This window comes from Trachypithecus francoisi, unplaced genomic scaffold (genome assembly GCF_009764315.1).
Source record: "Trachypithecus francoisi isolate TF-2019V2 unplaced genomic scaffold, Tfra_2.0 Lachesis_group2, whole genome shotgun sequence".
In the NCBI taxonomy this organism is placed as follows: domain Eukaryota; kingdom Metazoa; phylum Chordata; class Mammalia; order Primates; family Cercopithecidae; genus Trachypithecus; species Trachypithecus francoisi.
In genome coordinates, this window is record NW_022681465.1 from 137,462,921 (window position 1) to 137,489,139 (window position 26,219).

General features: G+C 46.7%; 1 protein-coding gene across 16 annotated transcripts in view; it reads left to right on the forward strand.

The window, feature by feature from the left end:
• ABLIM3 (actin binding LIM protein family member 3) overlaps positions 1 to 26,219 on the forward strand; it is a 120,586-nt gene that overhangs the window by 84,725 nt on the left and 9,642 nt on the right. For 4 of the 16 annotated variants that reach the window (XM_033180503.1, XM_033180506.1, XM_033180505.1 and 1 more), the window contains 12 exons: positions 5,942 to 6,000; positions 8,509 to 8,580; positions 13,109 to 13,264; positions 14,880 to 14,909; positions 15,394 to 15,523; positions 16,311 to 16,409; positions 18,123 to 18,170; positions 20,501 to 20,635; positions 22,096 to 22,160; positions 23,414 to 23,561; positions 25,184 to 25,213; positions 25,816 to 25,874. In XM_033180503.1, the coding sequence (XP_033036394.1) occupies positions 5,942 to 6,000; positions 8,509 to 8,580; positions 13,109 to 13,264; positions 14,880 to 14,909; positions 15,394 to 15,523; positions 16,311 to 16,409; positions 18,123 to 18,170; positions 20,501 to 20,635; positions 22,096 to 22,160; positions 23,414 to 23,561; positions 25,184 to 25,213; positions 25,816 to 25,874 (1,031 nt within the window). The remainder of the gene's footprint in view (positions 1 to 5,941; positions 6,001 to 8,508; positions 8,581 to 13,108; positions 13,265 to 14,879; positions 14,910 to 15,393; positions 15,524 to 16,310; positions 16,410 to 18,122; positions 18,171 to 20,500; positions 20,636 to 22,095; positions 22,161 to 23,413; positions 23,562 to 25,183; positions 25,214 to 25,815; positions 25,875 to 26,219) is intronic. The other 12 variants (XM_033180510.1, XM_033180508.1, XM_033180511.1 and 9 more) reach the window with 6 other exon arrangements.

Here is a 26,219-nt window from a genome sequence, read left to right on the forward strand (position 1 = left end):
CAGGCCCCAGCTTCCTGCTCCCCTCAAGTCTCCCTTTTACTGCTCTCCCCTTCCCCAAACTAGATCCTGGCACACAGATTATTTTTGTAGGTAGAAGAAAGGAGACAATAATAACAACAATAACCAACACTTATATAGTCCTTGACATAGGCAGACACTGTTCTAAGTGCTGTGCATGGATTAACTCATTAATCCTCAAACCAAACCTATGAGGCAGATACTGTTGTCATCCCTGTTTTATAAATAGGGAAACCAAGGCACAGAGAGGCAACTGACTTGCTCTAGACGATGCAGCTAGTAAGTGATGTAGCCAGGATTGGAACCCCTTAAGAAGATTACATCAAATTATGCATAGAGTGCCTGATACCAGTAAAGATTTACTAACGCCCAAGATTATAATGATCACATTGTTGTTATTACAGGGCAGATTCAACAGCATTGTTCACTCCTCTCTCCTGCCAAGTTTGGCACTTTCAGTAACAAAGGAGCAACAGAGTGCCTTGGTCTGCAGAAGCAGTTCACCTGCTGGGAGGAGAGGAGTGGGAAATTTTTTATGTTAATGTAAAATTCTCATAACATAAAATTAACCATTCTAAAGTGTACAACTCCGTAGCTTTTAGTGCATTCACAATGTTGTACAACCACCACCTCTATCTAGTTCCAAATCATTTTCATCACTTCAAAAGGAAGCCTCATACATGTCATTAAGAAGTCACTTCCCGTTCCCCTCTCCCCCAACCCCTGGCAATCACCAATCTGTTTTCTGTCTCTATGGATTTATCAATTTTGTATGGCTCATACAGATGGAACCATACAATATATGTTCTTTTGTGACTGGCTTCTTGCCCTGAGAATAATGCTTTCTAGGTTCATCTGTATCGTAGCATGTATCAGTAGGTCATTCCTTTTACGGCTGAACAATATTCCATTTTTGGATCTACTGCATTTGTTTATGTGGATGAAGGTGCTTTTCAATTTTTTATTTCCATAGGTAATCGGGGAATAGGTGGTGTTTGGAAGCTCTTTAGTGATGTTTTGTGAGATTTTAGTGCACCCATCACCTAAGCAGGACACAATGCACCCAGTTTGTAGTCTTTTATCCCTCACCTCTTTCCCAACCTTACCCCTGAGTCCCCAAAGTCCATTGTGTCATTCTTACGCCTTTGCATCCTCATAGGTTAGCTCTCACTTGTGAATGAGAACATACAATATTTGGTTTTCCATTCCTGAGTTACTTCACTTAGAATAATGGCCTCCAATTTCATCCAGGTTGCTGTGAATGCCATTATTTTGTTCCTTTTATGGCTGAGTAGTATTCTATCATATGTATATATATGATATATATATATCACAGTTTCTTTATCTACTCATTGACTGATGGGCATTTGGGTTGGTTATGTGCATGGAGATTTTAAAGGAGCAATTCCAAGGTTCCTCCCAGTCTATTGCCACAAAGATAGTGCTGCTGTCATAAAGGCAGAGGTCTGAGAAACCTCATCCTGCTATGGTGAAAAAAAATCCAGAGGCCGGGCATGGTGGCTCACACCTGTAATCCCAGCACTTTGGGAGGCTGAGGGGGCCAGATCATGAGGTCAGGATATCGAGACCATCCTGCCTGACATGGTGAAACCCCATCTCTACTAAAAATACAAAAAATTAGCCGGGTGTAGTGGCACGCATCTGTAGTCCCAGCTACTCAGGAGGCTGAGGCAGGAGAATCACTTGAACCTGGGAGGCGGAGGTTGCAGTGAGCTGAGATCGCACCACTGTACTCCAGCCTGGGCGACAGAGCAAGACTCCATCTCAAAAAAAAAAAAAAAATCCAGAGAGGAAACCTGCTGTAAGAGAATACCCTAGCTAGGGTCAAGGCCAAAAACTCAAATGCCCACATCAAGGAGTGGGAAGGGCTGGGAGTCAGAAAGTAGGGAGGGTCACTGGTGACCTGCAGTATCTAAAAACCTTCAGACTCAGAACTGTTTAAAATCATAGTGCTCACTAAACAGAACCTCCCAATGGAGGTTCTTTCAATCACTGTGCTTGCAAGTTCTAGAATGCCAACATTCTAGAAGACTATGATACCAGCTCCAGCTTTGGCATTAAAAAACAAAAAGCATTGGCTGGGCATGGTGGCTCATGCCTATAATCCCAGCACTTTGGGAGGCTGTGGCAGGCAGATCACCTGAGGTCTGGAGTTCGAGACCAGCCTGGCCAACATGCAGAAACCCTGTCTCTACTAAAAATGCAAAATTAGCCAGGTGTGGTAGTGCATGCCTGTAATCCCAGCTACTCGGGAGGCTGAGGCAAGAGAATTGCTTGAACCCAGGAGGCGGAGGTTGTGGTGAGCCAAGATCGCGCCATTGTACTCCAGCCTGGGCAACAAGAGTGAAACTCCATCTCAAAGAAAAAAAAAAAAAAAAAAAAAAAAGCCTTGGCAAATCTAACATCAGGATACAACAGAGAGGTGGGTGGCTTCCCCAACATTAAATCAGCCCCAAATGTTACAGGTGTGATGTGTGCTATAACCAGTCAAAGAGATAAGACTGACTGCTGACTCTGCTAAGGATTAAAAATGGCCTTAATACCTGGCTGACAGATAGTTTTGGAGATTCACATCTCTGTCTCTGAGTCAGCTGATACAGAAATAGCTAATCCTTCACTTCCATAACTTCATAGTAGGTTTTAACTGCAGAGCCTGGAATTGTGGGTGACAATCTCAGAGGACAAGAGAATGTGACTCATGGAACCAGGAGTTGAATAAGCAGAAAATGTACTCTTACAAAAAGCTAGAGCTCTGTCTTGTAAAATTGGTTTCTTTATCACATAACATTCCAAGAAAATAAATTTGAGTGTTTTCTGGTATTTAGCCCTGTGGTTCTCAAATTATGAGTCATAAAATCACCTGGGGAGCTTGTTAAATCACAGATTCCCAGGTCCCACCTCCAGGAAGTTGGTGTCAGTGGCTTCGGCAGGGGGGGCTCAGGAATCTGAATTTTACCAGGCTACAAGACAAGTGGTCCACAGGTCACAGTTTGACATGCCCCAATATAGTGAATATGCTTGCAGACTCAGTCTGGAGCTGTAGCTGTCTAATCAGAGTCTAGATTGTACTACTTGTCCAAATCTCTGAGCCCACCTTAGAGAAACCAACTGCCTAAGATAGAATGCCATATTTCTTTTATTTATTCACTCAATGAGTATTTATTGAGAATCTGCAGTCCCTGCAGATATATCTGTAGGTAAGATAGACATGAATCCGTCTTCTCATAGAATTTACATTCTTATTGGGATAAATGGATAGGGGCAAATAATTATCTTGTCTGTACAGTAAAACCTGTTAAGATGGAAACAGAATCTCTAAGTCTCCTTCCTAATATCCCTGCTGAGCATTTATATACCCAATGTGTACTTAAACACTTTTAGGGACAAGGGCTCACTGTCAGTTGAATAAGGCCATTCAGTTCTTAGGTGTTAAATGTTTCTTCCCTGAACCCCCTGCCCTTAGTCCTAGTTCTACTTTATAAGACTTGCAAAACAAATTAATGCCTCTTCCTACAGAGAGTCATTAAAAATTTCAAAACTAGTTTTCACCATTCTGTTAAGTCTGTTCTTCAGGGTAAAGACCCAGCCTTAGAACTGCATTTGAGTCCCCTTCCTAGGATGGCCACCATTCTCCCATGGGTGCATTTTATCTAGTATCTTTTTGGGAAAAAAAATACAAAGGTGGGGTCCAATGAGTCATTCACATGCATTTCTTTATTAAACACACATGGGCCAGGCACTGTTTTCGGCTCTGGGGATAAAGTCCATGGAAGAGAAAAACCATCTTCTTCACCATTACGTTGTCCTTCTGTTAATGCCACATTGTTGAGCTATTGGCCAAGGGAATAAGCTCAGAAGAGAAGACCGTAATTTCACAGGGATCTTCATGAACAAATCATCTTTTCTTGCATTCTTTATCTAAGTTTATTGCTAGCTACCAACTAACTTTTTTTAGCCTCTTTTATTTACAGATATACCACCAACTCCCAAATTCTGATGTTTTTCATTTCTATTTTTTTCTTGTTTGATCCTCCTCTCCTTGTTTCTTATGTAAATATGCTTTCCGGTATGCAGAGTACTAAAGCTAATGACCATTTTTGGCTCAGTTTTATTTCAGAGTAATATGCCAATGTCATGGGGTTAGAAAGCAAAAGACACCTTCTAGTCTGACCCCATCACTTGACACATTATTTCCCCGCATGAGGACTTCTGCCCTCTTTATCCTTCCTGTGCCTCTTTAACTTAAGTTCATGACCTCCTCAGACCTCTGCGTCCATCTCATTCATTTCCTGCAGTGACCTGTAACATGTGTTTCCTGCCATAGCCACAGTCATAAACAATTCCTGATAGATTCAGAAGCAACTCAAAGAGGAACCGGAAATGCTCTCTCTAATAACTCCCTAAAGTAAGAATCCCAGCACACAGCTTGGTAGTGGACACACCCTGTGATTGCTGGATCAAGCCACAGACTCAGAGTCCCTCTACTGGGCTCTGAGAACCACTGCATTTTACTTTAGAAAGAATTAAACTCAGTTGAATAATTAGGAACATCCAAGAATGTCGGCAGACAAAAATCAAAGATTCCTGTTCCGCAAAAGACAAAACTGCCCATAAAATTAGAATCTTGGAGATGAAAATAATCTTCAAGGCCATCCAAATCCCACCTTATTGTTCTTCAGATGAGGAAACTGGGACCCAGAGAAAGGATGTGTTAGGGGCTGAGCAGAGACAAAAAACACAGGCCTCCTCACTTCAGGCCTCTCTTCTCTTTTTCACTCCGAATTATTGACCTTTCACCACCATCTCATCCCTCAGCTAGTATTCCAGTCCTGGGGGTTCCAGGCAACAAAGCATAATATAAAGTATATCCTAGAAACAAAGTCAGACAAACAAATGCCATCTGGGTGCTCAGGAATCCAGCCATTGCTGGCTCCTTTCCTTTTAGGGCTGGTTATAAGGGGGATGGCTCCAGAGGGATAATATGTTCCTATTTTTCCTTCTAATCCAAGACACCTGTCCCTTCTCTGGGGAATATGTCATATTTGGGGCTGCTTTTCAACATGTGGGCAGCCACCTGTTGTTCATGCCTTTCCAAATTGGCCTTTCGGGTTTGGGGCTGGCCAACTGGACCCCCACCCACAGTGAAATATGGGCGTTAGCAGTGTACTAAATTTGAAGAGTCTGGACTCTCTGAGGAATTAGCAGGTTAAGGCAATACTCTCAAGCGGAATATACACCATGAAACCTCCTCCCCCTTAAATGTGATAGCTCTGGCAGACCGTCATAAGTCTTTAAGAGAAAAGAAAGCTGGAGTTCACCATGCTCTGTCACTCTTTTTTATCCACACTGTCATTTATTCATTCAAGAAATATTTATTGACCACCTGCTATGCGTCACTCACTGCCAATCATATACTCATCTCTTCACCCCACAAACATGTACGGGTCTCTTCTAAGAGCAAAGTCCCGTGCTGGGGACTGTGGGAGATGTAGCAATGAATAAAGCTCAGTTCCTGCCCAGAAGAAGCTCTTGATTTAGTGAGGAATGAAAAATCCACAAGCTACTGTGCCGTAAGGCTGTATGTGTGGAAAGAGAGACAAAGAACTATGGATCACAGAGGAGAGAGAAGTCACTCCCAACTGGCAGGTAAGAAAGTTTGCAAGGGGATGTCATGTGAGCCCCAGACCTTGAGGAATGGGTAGGATTTGGACACACAGAAAAAGGATGTGAGTTGTCGCATAAGTCTGAGAGGTGCCAGGAGGAAACTGGGAAAGCCAAGGAGGCCCTTCTGGCAGACGTGTAAGGGACATATGCTGACCATGGAGTAAATCAAGGTGGGGCATGGGGAGAGTGCTGGAGGGTTTGAAAGGTCTGACTCTTCGTTACTTTCCTGACCCCTTAGGTTCCGAGGTTTGGCACCCCATCTGCAAACAGGCAGCCCGGGCAGAGAAGAAGTTAAAGGTAAGCAAGCTAGTAGATCCCAGACCAGCACTCCTACTTTGCTACTTTCTGCCACAGGTTAAGGGAGCCGTGATTTGGGACAGGGTCAGCATTCCATAGTGTGCACACTCCCACATGTGTGCCTATGTCCTTGGATTTTCCTAACAGCAACACCTGCCCCATGGGGTTTTTGAAGGGGTTAAGACATCAGATATGAAAGCACTCTTAAAACTGTGAAGTACTGTATTTCTGTGAGTTTTGTGTTTCTGGGGCGAGGCTGTAACTCTACCATTGCTCGCCAAGATGGCAGCCTCGCTGAGACCATGGTTTTTCCCAGCCTAAGGTCACTCATTAATAATAATAGTTAATAATGTCACAGTAATTGACAGTTTACAAAGTATCTTCACAGCCATGGTCTGATTTTACTCCTTTAACCCTGTGAGGCAGATGGGCAAGAAATTTTATCTTTGCCTTGCCTGTGAGAAAACCAGGTCTAAAGAGGTGATGATTTGCCTGTGGTAGCAAAGCCAGGCAGAAGCACAGCCGACATCCCCAGGTATGCACTGGGCCAGCTGAGGTCCTGCGTCCCTCTGAATTACTGTGCTCTGACAAATGTCAGGAAGCCTTGTGAATCTGGGTTCCTGACACTGCAGAGAGGGGTTGAGTCTTCCAGGCTGCGGGAGGGATCCATTTTCTAGGTCTTTGATGATGTGAAGGAGACACCTGGGGTGTGTGTTGGGGGATAGGCAATGGGGCCTTTACATCCTGGCCCCCAGATATCAAGTTGACCCCTTGGGACTCTATTGTGTTACCCACTAGAGTCTCTCCAACTAGAAAAGCAAGTGCACAATTTCTGACCAGCTAAACATGTCTTCCTTGCTATCTCATCCACTTAATGAAAGTTTTCTGAAAGAGCCAGTCTATTGATGCTTAATTATTTTTTAAGCCCTGAATTTCTTTCCCTGTTTCTTCCAAGACCCTCTTCCATTTAAGGTGTAAGACCTACTTGTCCCTTTCTTCATTTTCCTCCTCTTTGGTGGCATTTCCCAAACTCCAGTCATCCTCTACAACCCCGATGCCTGTTGCCATATCTGGGCACCACCTGTTTCATTATATACTTAATATTTTTCTCTAAATCAAGTCACTACTTTTTATTAACTTAACTTATTTTAAAATAAAACTTTATATTGCCATGTGGAAACCAGTTATACTTGCTATAAATAGAAGGTAATCATAAAATAAATTCAATGATAATGAAATAATTCTTAAGAATAAATCTTTAAAATTCTAGCTAGACAATGTTGCCTGCACTCTCTTTGTTTAAAAAGGGAAATTGGGTTGGGTGTGGTGGCTCACGTCTGTAATCCCCACTTTGGGAGGCCAAGGCAGACAAATCACTTGAGGTCAGCAGTTCGAGACCAGCCTGGCCAACATGGTGAAACCCCAATTCTACTAAAAATACAAAAATTAGCTGGGTGTGGTGGCCCATGCAGCTACTCAGGAGGCTGAAGCAGGTGAATCACTTGAAACCGAGAGGCAAAGGTTACAGTGAGCCAAAATTGTGCCACTGCACTCCAGCCTGGGTGACAGAGCAGGACTCTGTCTCAAAAATAAAATAGGAAATTGGCAATTGTTGAGAGAGTTGTTGAAATGTATTAGCACCAAACTGAGACTGCCTCCTTGATCTAATCAAGGGGATTGAACTGTTGGATTTTACTCTCAAACTCTATGATTCAGTATTATCAAGTGTTCCACCTTCATCTTCCCAGAACCACCGCTAGTTCACAGTCCACTGTTTAGGAAACTTTATAGCCCCACATAGAATGCTTTATATTGTAGGATGAGAAAACTGGGAGAGAATCAAATGGTCCTGAAGCTCAGCCTCTATATTTTACAGATCAAGAATCCAAGATGCCTAAGACCACATACTTCACCCATGGGTCTTTGATTCCTAATCCCTTTACATCATGCAGGCACCCTCTTATGCATTAGGACTGACATCATGCTGCTCTGCTAAGGAAGCTATTAATCCATCATGGCCATTTTTCAGAGACAGTTTTTTTTTTCCAAGTTTATCGCTTAAGTTGATGTCAATTTGCAATCAATACACTGTAAAGAATCAGCATATTGTGCAATGACATGAAGTTTAACCCACTTTTACATTTTAAATAAACAAATTCCCAAGGAATGAATACTAACCAATTTTATTTTTTTTTAAAGTAAATACATTATTGACTGGGATAACTCAAAATGAAAAGTTTTATGAGTAATTTCCTATTTAGACTGCTAGCTGCAAATACATAGAAAATAAATCCATATTCTGTCCCCAACAGCCTGAAGTCCTTGCATTTTAGGTCTCATTCACACTCAGACCTTGACTTAAAAGGCAAAGAATAAGAAGGAAGTACAGAAGTAGCCAGAAAGTACTTTAATGGTATTGCTAATGTTGCATTCTTAACCCTCTTTCTCACCCTCCCCACCAAGCTCGGGTTGCAGCTTTTCACCTCTTCTGCTTCATCTCTTTCACAGCATAGACGGACATCTGAAACCTCCATCTCACCCCCTGGATCCAGCATTGGGTCACCCAACCGAGTCATCTGCGTATGTATCACTTTTCTTCCACCAAAGGGCCTTGCTTATTCCTGACCTGGTGTCTAAAGAGTCACTAAGGATGAGGGAGCTCTCAGGTTTTCATCCAACTGATATTTGATGCATGCTCTTCACATGCTAGGCTCTGTACCAGGTCTTGAAGATTCAGTGGGGTACAGGGAGGACATAGATCCTGCCCTCATGAAGCACACAGTCTAGTAAACCCAGAGTTTCAGGAATAATGCAGAGTTCCATGGAGCACGAGAAAGAAAGTACAATGACAACAAGAGCCCTTGCTGAGTTCTAAAACCAATGCAAGGCACCTCCTTTCGCACTACTTAACTGAGACAAGCAAGAAAAAACTGAGGATCAAAGTGGTATTCTGAATGGGTATTAGGTGGAGTATTGATGTGGAGATAGTCGTGGGTGATAAAGAGGCAGAAAGGAGAAGGAAGCCACATACACATGTGGAAACATGGCTGTAAAGAATTTGCAAACATGAAGAAGAGCTTTCTAATCACGCGGGAAGTCTAGGGATGGAGCAGACCCACCTCCATGTGTCTGACCTCCCATCTCCACAGGCATTCAAACACAGAGCTTTCTAATCACGCGGGAAGTCTAGGGATGGAGCAGACCCACCTCCATGTGTCTGACCTCCCGTCTCCACAGGCATTCAAACACAGAGCTTTCTAATCACGCGGGAAGTCTAGGGATGGAGCAGACCCACCTCCATGTGTCTGACCTCCCATCTCCACAGGCATTCAAACACAGAGCTTTCTAATCACGCGGGAAGTCTAGGGATGGAGCAGACCCACCTCCATGTGTCTGACCTCCCGTCTCCACAGGCATTCAAACACAGAGCTTTCTAATCACGCGGGAAGTCTAGGGATGGAGCAGACCCACCTCCATGTGTCTGACCTCCCGTCTCCACAGGCATTCAAACACAGAGAGACTCATCATTTGCCAGAGACAGAAGTTGAGTTCAATGACCTCAGAGGCCCCTTGTGTATGTCATTCATTCATTCAACAAACATGTGCCAAGCATTTACTCTGCTAAGCGCAGTGCTCTGCTCTGGGGAAATGGTGATGAACTACACAGACTTGATGCCTGTCCTCATGACATTGAACACATAGTGCCATGAATCATCAATTGCAGTTATAAATTCCAGGAAGGAAAAGCACAGGGTCCTCTGATGATGCTACAGATAAACAGAGGGACCTGACAATCTAGGACTAGTTGGAAGAAGGCATCCCAAGGAAGAAACATTAAACTCAAAGCAGAGGGATAAACAGAAATAAGCTAAAGGAGGTGGGAAACGCAGAGCCAGGGAGAACTGAAACGAGCAGAAAACCTCAATCTGATTGACTCTGGACTGTTCCAGCCTTCCACAAGCCAAAGGAGCCAAGAAGACCAGAAATGTGGGGAAAATGATCTGTAACAAGAAACCTACTCCTCACAAGAAGCTCTAAATACAGTCACCAAACCAGCCAGCCCTGGCCCTGTCCACTACTGCTAGATCATTACTTCAAATCCACGTCCAGTCTCCTCTTTGATCCTTGGATAATGCCCATTGACGGGACTATGGGCACCTTTCCTTTCTTCTCTGGTCAAATGAAGAAAACTGCTTAAGAGTTATCACTAACTGCAAATTTCAGTATGGGTCAATACTACCATGTGGCTGTCAAAAAAAGACAAGCTGCTTTATCACAGGCTATACTCATTGAAGATTCCTGTCTAAAGCAAGAAAGGTGATAGTCTCCCTGGCACTGTGAATGGGGCCAGACCACAGCAGGATTAATGGGCTTAGTTTCCAGGCACGCATGTTGAGAGTGTTATTGACAAATGTGAGTATGTTTCCAGAAGAGAGTTACTAGAACAGGAGCACTCAGGAAGCTGCTGCACTGTAATACCGTTCATCATGAGCTGGTCTCCTGGTGCTACTCAGGAGCCTCATAAACCTTTGTGAAATAAGTTAAGCCCTGATGATGTTCACCTTGGAGTCCTGGAGAAAGTTTCTCAAAATTGCCCCTGTGATAAGCAACTCCATTACAGAATGGAATTTATGATGGCAGCTAAGAACACCTGTGCTTGTGCCTTCCAACTAGGGGCTTACACATTGAGATCAGTTGTCCCTCACATCCTAGCAGAGGCATGTGTCTCCCCTTCCAGCCTCTCCTCCTCTCACCGTTTATGGTACCTCGTGCTCAGCTGCTCTGGGGAATGACTGAACATGTCATAGAAGCCATGTTTTCAGTCAGCCCATCCCAAGCATGGCTTCCAAATTTGGAAAAAAATTCATCCATCTGCTTTGGATAGATGCAATAACAAGCATAAAGATGGATTTTAATTTAGTTTTCATAGACATTTGAGATTTGATATTCAAATAGAATTATCAGTGAACCTGAAATGAGCAGGTTCTTTCAAACTTTCAAACTTTACTCCATCTCCACTGACTTCTAGAATCATCTTCAGGTGGTTTGGCTTTGACCCACGTGTTCTCTTCCTTCCTTCCTTCCTTTCTGGCTAGTTATGTTAGGATGCCTCTGATCAATTGGTGTGTCTCCAGACCTGAGGCTCATTTATAGCCCTGTAAACAAAGTGGCTATAGGAAGAAATATAAATTTAGTATTTTTGAGGTTTGGGGTAAAGTGCCAGGATGAATAGTTACAGGTTGAGATGAGTTTGGAAGATGCCAAGAGCTCTCAAGGTCAAGATCTAACATCCAGGACAAAAGCAGCAATTACTTCAGCAAGTGTACTCTCATCTAATAAAGGCTTTCTTTATCCACACACCCCCAGAACTGGTGCAGATGTGGGTGTCTGTACCAGGCAGACTCTGGCAGAACTCAGGTGGCCTACCTCAAAGAGTTCAACTGAGGAGGGTTTCATGACGGAGGTGTGGGCAGGGTTAAGTGGACTCACAGGAGATAGTGAGGTATCCAGGTACTACAGCAACATGATGTTGTTACCACACTGGAGCTAAAGAGATGTGGGAAGGGAACAGCATTACCAAAGCTGGCAAGAGCTGGGGAAGTCCAGCCTTCAGAGAGAGTCAGGCCCAGCCCATGGCCAGCCAGGAAGGTTGCCAGGGGAATAAGTGTACTAGCCTCTCTCTCCATTCACCCTCTAATCTCTGCTGTTGCATCCCATTGGCTAAACCCAACTGAAAGCCAGAGAACAAAAGAGCCTGTGATACAGCCTAGGCAGTGTTCAGAGCATAGATCCAGGCAAGGAAGAGTGGACAGTGGGTCTAGGGGCAACAGAGAATAAGCAGCATAAGAATAAGCAACAGTGCCCTAATAGCAGTGCTGATGTGGCAGGGACAGAATAGTGGAAGGGCTTTGGTAAGTTTTCAAAATAGCACAGCTTATAAGTATTTACAAATGCTGCTCCCTGTAAAGTAGTCTTGGCCCTGAGACTGTACCTTGCTCCTATGGCATTGGGAGAACATTATCAGATTAATACAGTCTCTGGATTCTCTATCTAACAGCCTCTGTCGTAATTTGCAGCACCTCAGGACCTTGAAAGATAGATCCTGGTTGATCATAGCAAACACCAGGTCACAGAGGGAACAGCTGGAGGGCATGGCCGTGGAAAAGACGTGGCTTCAGGAGCCATGAGATACGGGCTGTCACGTGCAAGGGGGAGCTTTCTTTCAATCCGTGCAGCTCTAGAGGGCTGAACTCTGCCAAAGTCAAGCAGAAGGTAGAGGCTCATTTCAGTTCAATGGAAGGAGCAGCTTTCTGAGTGCAGCCTTCTGACAGTGTAAGACAATGAACTCCCCATCCCAAGAAGACAGGGGAGGCTGCTGAAGAGGGCAGGTTCTCCATGTTGAAATTTGGGCTCTTGCAACTTATTAGCTATATAGCCTTGGACAAGTTAATTCATTTTTCTGTGCCTCTGGTTCCTTAGTCAAAATGAGGATAATGTTAGTGCCTACTACTAGAGTTGTGAATTGTATGGGTGAACTGAGTTAATCTACATAAGGGACTTGGTACAGAGCCTGGCTTATAATAAGTACTCACCAAATGTTAGCTAGTGTTTTACTATCATGATTATTTTTGTCTTTACCGTCTTCATCTTCTTCTTCAAGAATGCTGTGAATTGGGTTGTCCTCGCTCTGTGGGATTGGAAGGCAGTCAGCACCCAGGCTGTGTAGTTCAAGCTGAATTCAAACCCATTAGCTTAGTGGTGCAAATTGTATAACCTTGTGAGCCTCAATTTCCTCAGCTGGAAAATAGAAATGATATTGACATTTACTTCACAGAGGCATTACAACATCTAGAGGAGATAATTCTTGTAAAGCACAGGGCCTTACAAGCAATATGTGCTCAATAAATGTTAGCCCTGTTGGAATGGATGGCCTCTAAGACTGCTCTTAGTCTAACATTCTACTATTCTTCAATTTGATCCTAATCTTCTGTTTTTAGTGGAAACTGGAGAAGTTCGTTCCTTCTGTATCTTGTTTTTGTTTCCTCTCTCCATTCCCTTTTCCCTCTTATCTTTCTCTTCCTTTCCTGTCCATTTCCCTCTTCCCTAGGCTAAAGTGGATAATGAGATCCTTAATTACAAAGACCTGGCGGCTCTCCCCAAGGTTAAGTCTATCTACGAGGTACAACGCCCTGACCTCATTTCCTATGAGCCTCATTCCAGATACACGTCCGACGAGATGCTGGAGAGATGTGGCTATGGAGAGGTATCGCGTCTTGCCCTTCTCTCTGGGGCTATTGTAGGAAAGGAGGTTCTGCCGGGGTCCCCAGCCCTCTCCATCACAGACAGTTTGGCCTCCACAATGCTGGACCCAGACTCTTCTACCCTGGGATTTATGGCCAACATTTTTTAAATGAAGAGATTTCATTTGGCTTTCTGGCTTTTCTTGAAAATATCAGAGCTGACAACATTAAACCTACATTTCCACCACCTGGAGATGGGTAGCAGCACCCCCTATAGACAGGACATGAGCTTTCCATTCTCCCCAGTCCTCCCACTCTCTGTTAATCCCAGCATTAAAGCTGAGAGCCTGTGACCACTTATTACTCAAGCTGTTGTATTTCTTATACTGTAGGAATTTTTCAGGTACTCAGCCCAAGGCGCTCATCTCCTGCCAGGCTCAATGGCCATTTAGGTTTATAATCCTTGATTAGACATGTTCTCTGGTTTTCGCACCAGGCCTTTAGCCCGAGTGTCTCTTCAAAGGAAGAGACACTTTTATAAAAGTAACAGATGGCTTTTGAAATATTAAATGGTTGCTAAACAAAAGAAAGTGTTCTCTGGAGATGGCAGCGCGGTAGGGGGCAGAATTACCCTGGAGGTCCTGGCAGTCTATATCCTAAAAGATTTCTAACCTTATCCCAGACCCCTTGAGTTAATTTGGGGCAGCAGAAGCCTGTCCTGATGGGCAGGGACCCAGGTTCTTGTCCCATCTCCAGCATAATTAGCCTTGTGACCTCAGACAAGTCCCCCTTCTCTCTAAGGAATTTGGGTTCCATTTGGTTGAAGAGTCCAATGCTGAGATTCTCTGGTTTCTGGCCCCTGAAATGGACCAGGAGAGAAAGATCAAGTGTTTAGTAGAAGCTGCTTGTCCTTCAGTTAGAGATGACAAACCAGGGTCCATAGGTTGCAGTCAGCCCTCAGCTTTGTTTTGTTTCTCTCATAAAGTGTCTTTTGAAAATGCAAACTGGTTGTCAACATGTAAACGCTGGGAGATTTCACATAAGAATCTGCATTTCTGACTCTCTTGGAAAATTAAGATGCTGTGTAAATGCTAGGCAGGCATTCCAGCTGCTGGAGCTGAGGAACCACTGCCCTCTTCAGTCAAGACATCCCATCTCCAGCGGCTGCACCAGCCACCAGCTCAACTCCCTTGTTGGTGGCAGCAGCCTGGCCCCTGCTTAGCCATATATTTGGGTGCCCTGCCCTGGGCATTGTCTTCATGAACCGCAGAGGGGTCATGAACCAGTAGAGAGACAGGGAAGGGTGGTGACAATAGCTCTGAGCATGCGGTACAGAAGCCTGGGTCCAAGTCAAGTCCCTGCCACTTCTGCCCTGAGTGGCCCTGAGCCTTCGCATTCTCTCTCTGGGATTTGGTTTTTCCCTTCCTAAAAGGCGGGCATAATCTCAAGGTGTCCTGCCTCCTATCAGTAGTCTGACCCTCTGGAATTCCCAGCGAGGCTGTTATCTAGAAAGGGGTACTGAGGGACTGCTGCAGGCCCTCTCTGCCGACCCGTCTAACCATGCTCTGTTCTTCCTCTTGTCCTCCTGTCATTCCTTCTGCTCGTTCCACAACTGCCTTCAAACTCTTCACTTCTAAGTCGCTGGGAACATTATCTCCCTACTCCCAGGTAATTCAGCTGGTAGAGAATGAAGATGATATATAATTGTGCCCCTTTATGCGGACTTCACCCATCCCCAGCCCCCCGAAGGTGTCTAAGCCCTTGCCCAAGGTGCTCCCTGCAAGCAGGGAAGCTCTGGAGAGAGTCAGGTGCATGTCCTGGAGGAAGTGGCAGTGGCGTACAGGATGGAAATCTGCCCTTCTTGCCCAGAGATGGCCTCCCTCAGGCTTCTGGGATCCCTGGTCAGTATTCCAGGGACTGACCCCATGGATTCCATTCAAGGGCCTGTAAGTATTGGGGGAAAGCCCTGGAAATTCTTTGCCACCTTCCTCGGGCTGTGTGTGTAACTTGGCGGCGGGGGGGAGGGTCTCTGTATTCACGCCTCAACCCCTGGAATCCTAGATTCCATGTCATGCCCACCTGCCTGCTAGACCCTTGGGCCACAGGCCCACTTAACGGCCAGCCATGCTCACAGCCCCATTTCCTCCCCCAGGACATCTACGAGAACCTGGACCTCCGGCAGAGACGGGCCTCCAGCCCGGGGTACATAGACTCCCCCACCTACAGCCGGCAGGGCATGTCCCCCACCTTCTCCCGCTCACCTCACCACTACTACCGCTCTGGTAAGGAAGGGGGAGGTCCTGAAGGGAGAGGAAGAGCCAGGGAAACAATGTAGTGACTTGGAGTCCCTGCTGCAGAGGGCACAAGCCTCCCCCACAATCTCCATCACAGTGTGGCCCTCTGGAGGCCTATGGCCACCCAGGTGATCAGCTGGGCCTCTCTGAGTCCCTGAGATAGCAGGGGGATGGAGGAGTGTGTGGCACTGAGAAGCAACAGGAAGGTGGGTGGTGAGCTTCCAGGAGAGGGGGCTGGCAGTTGACCCTGTAGCCCTGACTGGAAGAAGACTCCACCATCCTCATGGCCTGCCCCATCCAGAGGGCAGAACCAAGAGACCAGAAATATGACTATGAACTGGCCTTCACCCGAGGGCCACCCCAGCCAGTCCAGTCAGGCCATCCACAGTCACCGTGAGGTTGGGGGTGAAGCTGGCACTTGGATGGAGGAAAGGAGCAATTAAGGGAGCATCCAAAAGCGGGAGGTTCGGGGATGGTTGGGGAGATAAGAGGGACAAACTAAGATGCCTTCCTGGAGCTCAGTAGAGTTCGTCTTTACACCTCACAAAATCTGACTTTGGGATCAAGTCAGGAAGCAAGGTCAAGCTTGTTTCTGCCACTGTGGTGCATGAGAGCACATGCTGCTTCCGCCCTGGAGCCTGAGCACGCTGGGACGCCCCAGCCCATCCCCCATCTCTGCTGTCATCACCTCACCGCTTCCTTAACTGCCACCGCATTAATGCCTGTTTTCTCTGTGCCTCTGTTTTCTCTGGGGACCACTGCCTGCGTGCTCCAGGGCCCGAGAGTGGCCGGAGCTCTCCATACCATAGCCAGTTAGATGTGAGGTCCTCCACTTCAACCTCTTACCAGGCTCCCAAGCACTTTCACATCCCAGGTAGGCACTGCCAGCCCGGAATTCCTGGGATGGATGCATGCTCCGTGGGGTCACAGGTGCCTGAGTCTCCCCCTCAATGCCACACAGGCACCGAGAAGCTGGTTCCTGAGGGAGCCCCCTAACCAAGCACCTGCACCAACCCTGTCCTCCAACCCCAACACACCCACTGGCTTCAGATTATCCACTTGACAAAACCAACCTCCATTAGGATGTCAAAGAAGCAGTCCAGGGAAGAAAAGAGGCAGGGAGCTCGAGTGACATACCACGAATGCCTGAGGGCTGTGAGGGCCGCAGCAGGAGCACACAGTGGTGAAGGCCACATGCTTTGGCTTCAAAGCTCTTGGGATGGAATCTGATGCAGCTGCTTATAAGCTCATGACTGTGGGCCAGTTACTTGGCTTCCCAAGCCCCTGTTATTCCTTCCGTACAGCCAAGCACTGTTCTGGGCCCAGAGGTCACAACTGTGCTCCACCCAGCACAGATCCTGCCTTCATGGTATTTGGTATTTTATGTACTAATGTAGGAAGAGAGATAAAAAATGAGTAAACAAATATATAGAGGATAATTTCAGGTAGCGATAGGTGCCATAAACATAAATAAAACAGGCGATCCTGAGATATGATGGGGCTGAGAGAGGCCAGGCTAGATGGGGCAGTCAGGAAGAGCTTCTTGGAGGAGGTCATATTAAAGCTGAAAGATGAGAAGGGGCCCGGCCTGGTGGCTCACGCCTGTAATCCCAGCACTTTGGGAGGCCTAGGCATGTGGGTCATGAGGTCAGGAGTTCGAGACCAACCTGTCCAACATGGTGAAACGCCATCTCTACTAAAAATACAAAAATTACCTGGGCGTGGTGGCACGTACCTGTAATCCCAGCTACTCAGGAGGCTGAAGCAGGAAAATTGCTTGACCCTGGGAGGCGGAGGTTGCAGTGAGCCAAGATCGTGGCACTGCACTCCAGCCTGGGTGATAGAGCGAGACTCTGTCTCAAAAAAAAAAAAAAAAAAAAACCGATGAGGAACCAGCCTGTGAAGAAGCCCAGGAAAGACATCCCAGGCAGAGGGAACAGCACTATCATGTCATGTGACCGCAGGTCGTGATAGGAATTGAGAGGAAGACAGGGGCTAGATGACTGAGTGGGTGTGGTTTGGACAAGGTCTCCCTCTGAGTCACAGCAGAGCCAGGCCTGGACCTCAGTCTCCTGACACCAAGCTCAGTTTGTCACTCCCCACTCACATTCCCCTCAAGAGTTCATGCTGCTGTTTCATCTACACCTTCCTCGGCTGCCCTAGAGGGGTCCCATCCTGTCTGTCTTCAAGGGAGGGGGAGGGAGGTAAGCTGAAATTCAGCTGCAACATCCTGGGGATTTTCACATGGAATGAGGTGTGGCCACTAGTGGAGACAGTGGACACCTTCTTGCATGGGGCTCTGCTGAGCACACATACCCCTGTGTCTGCATGCTCACCCTTCAAGCCCCGGGTCCCTTCCTCAGCACCACTTGGATCCATCCATTCCTCTTCCCGCACCTTACTTGGAACCTGTTGGGATGAGGTTGGAAGTTCAACTTTGGAAGAGGAAGTCACCAGGGGAAAAAGATGGTGGCCCCTTGGAAAAAGTTGTTGCCCCTTCTGAGATCAACTGACCAAGTACTGTCTCCTTTTCTCCTGTCTCTCTCTCTCTCCCCTCCCCACTGTCCCTTCCTGGTCTGTCTGGCAGCTGGAGACAGTAACATCTACCGGAAACCCCCGATCTACAAACGGCATGGTATGGTCAGAGGCAGATAGGACTTGGCCACACAAGGAGAAGGGGGAGGTTAACCATCTATGCAGATGGCCCTGCACAGGCCACCAGGAGCCACAAAACACAAGGCTGCATCTTGGTCCTTCTTGTTGACTGCCCCATCACCCAGGGTGACATTAGGGAGGAGTTTGGTGTCATTTCAAAAGAACAAAGTCCTCATGTCCCCTGAGTTCTTTCCCACCACCTTTGCAATCTCCCCCTTACCTGCTGTCTGGCATCCTAAGTTCCATAATTGGTAAAACCTTTGTAAAATGCACATACCCCTGGGAGAGACACACTCCAAGGCATTAATACTCAAAGTGTTCATTAGAATAACATGGGATGCATACAGATTCCTGGGCCCCACCCCAGGCTTACTGAATTCGAATTTCGTATTTGTCACAGTTTCTCCAAGTGATTCTGATGCTCAGCCCAGCTTGGGAACGCCTGCTCTAAGTTGTTCTCAGTCACAGTCTCCTGAGAGTGGATGGAGACTTGCAGAGGAGATGTAGATGCGTAAGAAGCAGAGGGTCACTTCCTTCTTTCATTCATTCTTTGATTTAGTGTTTCTTAAAGAATGATCTATGGACCATCTGCACCTGACAGACACTTAAAAGGCAGATTGCCTGGCCCCTTCCTTGCCCCAGACTCCCTTAATTATAAATATTAAGAGTGTGAACTAAGAATCTGCACTATAACTGGCTTTGTCCATGATTCCTACCTGCACTTAGTATGAAAACCACCAAGTCATTAATCACTGACACCACCTGTTCATTTTTGCAAAAAGTACTTACTAAGCCTCGATTGAACGAGCACATCCCTTCCATTGAAGCTGCAGAGGAGCAGCTGCACCCTATGCACCCACACTTGCTTAAGGGTCTAGCTGGATAACAAAGCGAGGCCCAGAATCGGTGGAGCTTGGAGATGAATGAAGCAGTCCTGCACCAGGTTCTGAACTAATTAGCTGGTGGAGTGGACAGTACAAGTTTAAATAGTGGCTCTGGGTGCCTAACATTCTACAGTTTAGACAGACATCCTTGGTTCCAGAGGGGGCTAAGCAGGGCGTCCGAGGTGAGTCTGTGAGCATGTGCATCTGTACCAGCCTGTGAAGGACATGCCATGTCCCCTGAGTACCCACAGAAAGAAACCAACCTGGCAAAGGTGGTTTGGCTTTTTGCCTAGAACAGGCCCCCAGGTCGCAAGCTTCTCAGGACTTCGTGGGATTTTCCAGGTGGGCTTTGAGGGGTGGCACTAAAGCAGACTCAAGAGGAGTCTGGGGTGGAGGTGGGCTGCTTGGAAAAGAGGGCAGAGGAAAAAGCTAAATGCAATCAGCCAGGAGTGGCTGCCCAGGACCCAAGTCAAAGAGAGAATCTGAAAGCTTTGGAAGCGAATGTGGTTGTGGCAGCTGCATAACCTGGGGCTAGCTGAAGCTGATCCACCACCCTCTGCCACTCTGGCTCCACAGAGCACAGAGCTTGTCCCTAAAGCTTCCTGTAGTTGACCATGAGAAATGGTCATGCAGCCACACACACTTCCCCAGCCCCCTCTCTGCCCTACCAGCCTGTCACCCACGTTTGGGCCACTAGAAGTCTCTGCTCTCTAAGTAGTTGTGACTGCAGTGGGTCTTTTTGGTCACCCCTGTCCTGGGCTTACTTCAGGTGGAAGCTTGAAGCTGGATGGCACCTGAGCCAGCAGACCAATTCTGACACTTACAGATGAGGAAACCAAGGCAGAGATGGTAGGGCCTGCCCAGTGTTACAGCTGAGTAAAGTGGCAGAGCTGGGACCAGAATCCAGCTTTGCTGACTCCCTGTCTAGCACTCCTTCCTTCAGGCCATGTAGTCCCTGAGCAGAATAGGCCATCTCAGGTTGTGAGGAATGATGGAGTTGGAATTTATAACAAGGCAGGCTTCTAAAGGGCTAGGAAGGTAAGGGCTGGGGCTCACCTGGCACCTGTCGAGTCTTATTTGAGGAGCCATACCCTTAGAGTTCATTCTGGAACAGACCTGGAAATCCATGGAATGTTTTGGAAAGAGCCCTGGGCTGGGGTCTGGTCCAGTTCTGGTGCTCACATGCTGTGTGGTCTTAAGTAAGCCCCTTCCCCTCTCTGGTGCTTCGATTACTAAATCCAAAATGAGGGTTTGGCCCCAGTGCTTTTCCAGCTCCGATGCTCCATGGCCCAGTCCTAACAGAGAGCCCTGACCTTGAAGTGGCCTCACTCCCCTGGGCTGGAGCCTGGTAGAGATAGGAAAAGGGTACACAGTCCCAGCCCGGTCACTCTGCCTTCCTGAAGTACTTTCCTTGGGTCCTTTGCAGGTGATTTGTCTACAGCAACCAAGAGCAAAACAAGTGAAGACATCAGCCAGACCTCCAAGTACAGTCCCGCCTACTCACCAGACCCCTACTACGCTTCGGAGTCTGAGTACTGGACCTACCACGGGTCCCCCAAAGGTAGCACTCCCATAGGAGCCTAGGGCCAGGGCCCTATCACTTGTGCCAAGGACACAGGTGTTCAGAACAGTTGCTGACTCCTTTATACAATCATTCTGAATAAGAGTGCTTAGAGAGTTTATAACTGAGGGTGTTTATTCATTCAACAAATATATACTAAACACTGGTCATGGACCCTAGCAATACACTGGGGAGCAAAACAGACCAGGTCCCTGCCCTTGTGGAGAAGACATAGGCCCCAGCCATGAGAGGAAGGTGATGCACAGAAGGTAGGAGAGCTGATGGCAGGAGCCTGCTGTCCAGCCTGAAGATGACAAAAGCTTCTTGGATGCAGTCACTCAGCTGCCATCAGGAGGGTGGCAAGGATGTAACACAGCAGAGAGTATAGAAATACCTCTGCAAATACCCAAGATGTGAGGAAGGATTCCATTGAAGGAAAGAAAAGGCTGTCCACTTAACCTTGAACTCACAGAGGAAGAGAAGCAGTAGAGATGAGGGAGGAGTTCCCCCGGGGTTTTGAGGGTTGAGGTAAACATTTTGATTGTTATCCTAAACAGTGAGTGGCATGATCACATTGAAAGTAGTGGCACGATCACATTTGTGCTTTTGAGAGACCACTTTGGCTGTAGGGTAAAAAATGGTTTGGAGGATGGAGAAAGAGAGGATGTGGGAAGGTGGAAGGCTTCTGGTAAGGGGGTCTCAGTGGTCTTCAGATACCACCTCACCCAATCATACAATCCAAGCTGTTCCTCTCAAGTATGGGGGGCAAATTTTCATCAAGATCCACTCTGATTCAATGTCTTTACTAATTGAATGTGCATTCTGAGCAAAGCTTCATGGAAACTCAGAGATAACTCTTTGGGGCTGGGCATCGTGGCTCGCACCCATAATCCCAGCACTTTGGGAGGTCAAGGTGGGAAGATCGCTTGAGCCCAGGAAATTGAGACCAGCCTGGACAACATGGCACTTCATCGCTACAAAAAAATTTTAAAAAATTATCTGGGCGTGATGGTGTATACCTGTGGTCCCAGCTACATGGGAGGCTGAGGCAGGAGGATTCCTTGAGCCCAGGGGCTTGAGGCTACAAAGAGCCATGATCACACCACTGCATCCTAGCCTGGGTGACAGAGTGAGCCCCTGTCTCAAAAATTTAAAAATTTAATAAAAGGATGACTCTTTTGCTACTCTCATAGAAGTCTTCATCTAGAAAAGAAGGTAAGATACAAATACAACTATAACCAAGTGTGCAGTGATCCATCCCTACGGAAGATGAGTGTTCAGAGACCACAAAGGCAGCAGAGACCTCTTTCAGCTGATGTGAGGCTTAGCTTAAACGAGACTGTTTCCATTGAAAAATAAGATTAAAAAGAAAGAAAAGTGGCTTTTCTTTAAAAAAAAAAAAAATGCCTTAAGCCAGGCTGAGTGGGGTACACATGCTGATCTTAGCTGTCTTTTGACAGTGCCCCGAGCCAGAAGGTTCTCATCTGGAGGAGAGGAGGATGATTTTGACCGCAGCATGCACAAGGTGAGCAGGCCACACCACTGAGTAAGATGCTTAGAGCATATATCACTGAGGATCTTTTCATTTGGGTATATTGCTAAGGATCTTTTCATTTGCAAGTGACAAAAAACAAATTCAAGCCCACTTAGAAAAAAGAAAAGCATAGCTTTGCGTAACTGAAAAATCAAATGATAGCCTTAGCTTAAGGTATGACTAGATCCAACTGCTCAAAAAAATGCCATAGAAAATTTGTCTTTTCACTTGTGGGGTTTGCCTCTGGATTGGCTTCATAGTCAGGCAAGCTATTTTCACATAATGGTAAGCAGGTGCTTGCAACCCTTGTTCATTGCTGGTGAAACCCTTGTTCCAGCCACTGTGGAAAACAATTTGGTGGTTCCTCAAAAATTAAATGTAAAATTACCATATGATCCAGCAATTCCACTCCTAGATATATACCCAGAAGAATTAAAAACAGGACTTAAACAAATACATATATACTCATATTCGTGGCAGCACTATTCACAACAGCTAATATATGGAAATAATCCAAATGTCCATCAGCTCATGAATAGACGAAATATGGTATGTCCATACAGTGGAATATTATTCAGCCATGAAAAGAAATGAAGTAGTGATACATGTCACAATACAGATGAACCTTGAAAACATGCTTAATAAAAGCAGCCAGACACAAGATCACATGTTGTGTGATTCCTTTTCCATGAAATATGCAGACTAGGCAAATCCATAGAGACAGAACATAGATTGGTGGTTCCCAGGCCCCTGGGGGAGAGGGGAATGGGGAGTGAGTGCTTCATGGGTATGGGATCTCCTTTGGGGGAAATAATGGTATTTGGAAACGAGATAGAGGTGGTAGTTGCACAACATTGTGAAAGCACTAAATGCCACTGAATCATTCCCTTTAAAATGGTTAATTAGAAGTTATGTAATTTTCACCTCAGTTAAAAAGAAAAAGGTGGCTATCTGCCCATTGTTGAATCAATCACTGTGCCAGGACAATGGGATCCTGTCACTGGCCAGGCTTGCTTTTTTGTGCCTACCACCAGACCCCCACCCAGACCACAGGACAACTTGTGGAAGACAAGATGAGGTTGCAACAGGAAATATGGGTGCCACAATGTGGGAGGGATGCTGGGAAGGCAAACGTGAGAGCAGGCTGCTATAGAGAATGCGATCCTCAGCCTTGTCCAAGCCCGTTGGATCTCAGTGTCCTTTGTTTTCCTTCTAACTTCATCTTGCTCTTCCCCCACCCTCAGCTCCAAAGTGGAATTGGCCGGCTGATTCTGAAGGAAGAGATGAAGGCCCGGTCGAGCTCCTATGCAGACCCCTGGACCCCTCCCCGGAGCTCCACCAGCAGCCGGGAGGCCCTGCACACAGCTGGCTATGAGATGTCCCTCAATGGCTGTAAGTACTGCTCTGGAAGCCCAACAGGGTGGGGACACCTTCCTCCGTGACTAGCTGGCAGTGTCAGCTGTTCTCTCTGAGTCAGGCTCCCTTGAGGCACAGCCCATGCATCCTCTTTCTTCCTCACAGCAGCCCTGTGGTGGGTGGGGTGCCCTTATCACCCTACATATACAGATGGGGAGTAAAGGCACAGAAGCCTTTGGTGACTTGCCCAAGATCACTCAATTTATCAGTAATGGAGCTTACTTAATCAGCTTCCTTGCCTGTTTTTATAAATTAGGTTCTATTGGAATGTAGCCAGCCCAGTCTCAATCCCCTGGGCTTACAAAAAAATCAGAAGAGGCTGGCCACAAAGGTTAGCCCCAAACCCTGTAATGCCCCCTCTGGGAGCTTCATCGAGGTCTAGAATACAGATTTGGAAAGGGGCTGAATGGGGCACCATATAAGAGCGTGCTCTGCCTGGAGCAGTCACTCCCATTGCTTTGGGGCATCTGAAGCTCTGACTTCCAGTCAGATTCAGTGTAAAGAAAAATGTCTTATAATCATCAGAATGGCTCAAAGATGCAAGAGATGGCCTCCTGAGGTAATGAGTGTACCATGACTTGAAGTTATATAAGCAGGGGCTTTATTCAAACACTTCTTGAAAATCTCATTGCAAGCACCTCCCTATTCCTGGACACACACACACACACACACTCACTCTCTCTCTGTCTGCCTCCTCCTTTTCTTACTCCTGTGAGATGCAGTCCTGCCAGGAAATCTCATCTCAGATCAATACTTTATGGATAACAAAATGCATCATTTGTTATACTTCTTGTGCCAGGCATTTGTAGGTATGTTACACTCCTGTAGAGCTGCAATGTAGAGGGATTATTTTCACCCACTTTATAGATGAGAGAACTCAGGTTAAGCCACTTGCTCCAAGTGAGAAAGCCAGTAAGTGACTGAACCAGGATCAGACCCAAGTTGGAGTGGCCCAAAGGCCACAAGCTCTTCCCTCTTCCCCATACTACACCTTGACTCTCAGTGAGATTGAAGATGTTGATGTTGGTGGCAATAATGACAAAATCAGTTTTATGGAGTGTTATAGATGCGTCAGGCACTATGCTAAGTATCTTACTGTATTGTGTCACATATTCTTCACAGTGATCCTACAAAGGAGACTATCACTCCCCATTTTGCAGATGAGAAAACCGAAGCGTGATTAATTAGATTGTCTGAAGTTAGATATCTACTAATGGCAGAGCCAGGATGAACTGCTGAGCCTGTTTTCCTGCCTGACCACTGAGGGCCACTGTGTTCAACCCCTGGCTCTGGAGTCTGTGCAGTGCACCAGTGCTGTTTGCAGTTCAACCCTGTTCAACCACATCTGCGCAACAAATATCACAGAGCACCTGCCCTGTGCTAGGTGCCAGGCTAGGAGCTGGACAGGGGAGGGAGATGGGGTGCAAGTGCAACAATTAAAAACTGACCAGTGGGGAAGGAGGGGCTGAAAGAGGCCCCTTTTCCCAGCCAGCCAGGGAGACCGGGTATGGAAGCCACATCTCTTTGTCCCCGTGAATTGTCTCCACCATGTTTGTCTGTCCTCATGAGCAATGACCTTCAGCTTTTCTCTCCTGCAGCCCCTCGGTCTCACTACCTGGCTGACAGTGGTAAGTTCTGCCTGCCCTACCTTCAGCCCATCATGTCCCATGAGGGACAGAGCTGTGTCAGCTGCAGTTCTCCATAGCTCTAATGACCATACAGTGTGGATGTCCCAGCACACTCCTGACCTCAAATAGTCTACCCCATTGTATTTTTCAGATTGTGGGTCTGCATTTGGGGTTCTGGAACTAGGATTGCCATCCCCAAATGATGGTCCCAGAGAGAAAAAAGTGCACATACCTCTTCTACCACCTGGGAGCCTTCCTACCTGGGTTCTGAGCTTGACTTCAATTCCAGGGCCTTTGTCCAGAGCCAGCCTGTGGCTAGGACACAGGGGTCTATCACAGGAAGATAGAGATATGCAGATCAAGGACAGAAGAGTGTATGAGTGGGTACCTTGGGCAGGTACCTAGAATTCTGCTAGAGTGAAATGCCCCCAGAGACAGTCAAGTTGCAAATCTGGAGAGCATCAGGAAGAGTTGGTGGCCTCTGGCCTCCACCCCTTCCTGCTAGGTTGGGAGCAATACTGGGCGTTGGTGGCCAGATGACCTCGGGGAGAGGGACTCATGGCTTGAGACTCCTGGTAATTGCTCTAGATCCTTCTTTTCAGATCCTCTCATCTCCAAATCTGCCTCCCTGCCTGCCTACCGAAGAAATGGGCTGCACAGGGTAAGAAGCTGTGCTGGGAGATGCGGGGGTGATGCTGTCCCCAAAATGCTATTAGATCCAATATTAGCTTGTTGTAAGGTGAAATCTGGGCAAAGGTCCTGGGGCTAGTGGTGGGTTAACTGAAATAACCGTATGGCAATGACTTGCTCCCCTCTCTGGCGACCCCTTCATGAAAAGGGGCCCCCATCGGAGGGGCTTAGGAACAACTAGTATTTATTGGGCAATAACTCTGTGCCGGGGACTCAGCTAAACACTTTGCAAGCACTAATTTGTTTTGTCCTTCACAACCCAAGGAGGTGGTTACTATCATTTACCCTACTTTGTGTATGCAGAAAGGCACAGAGA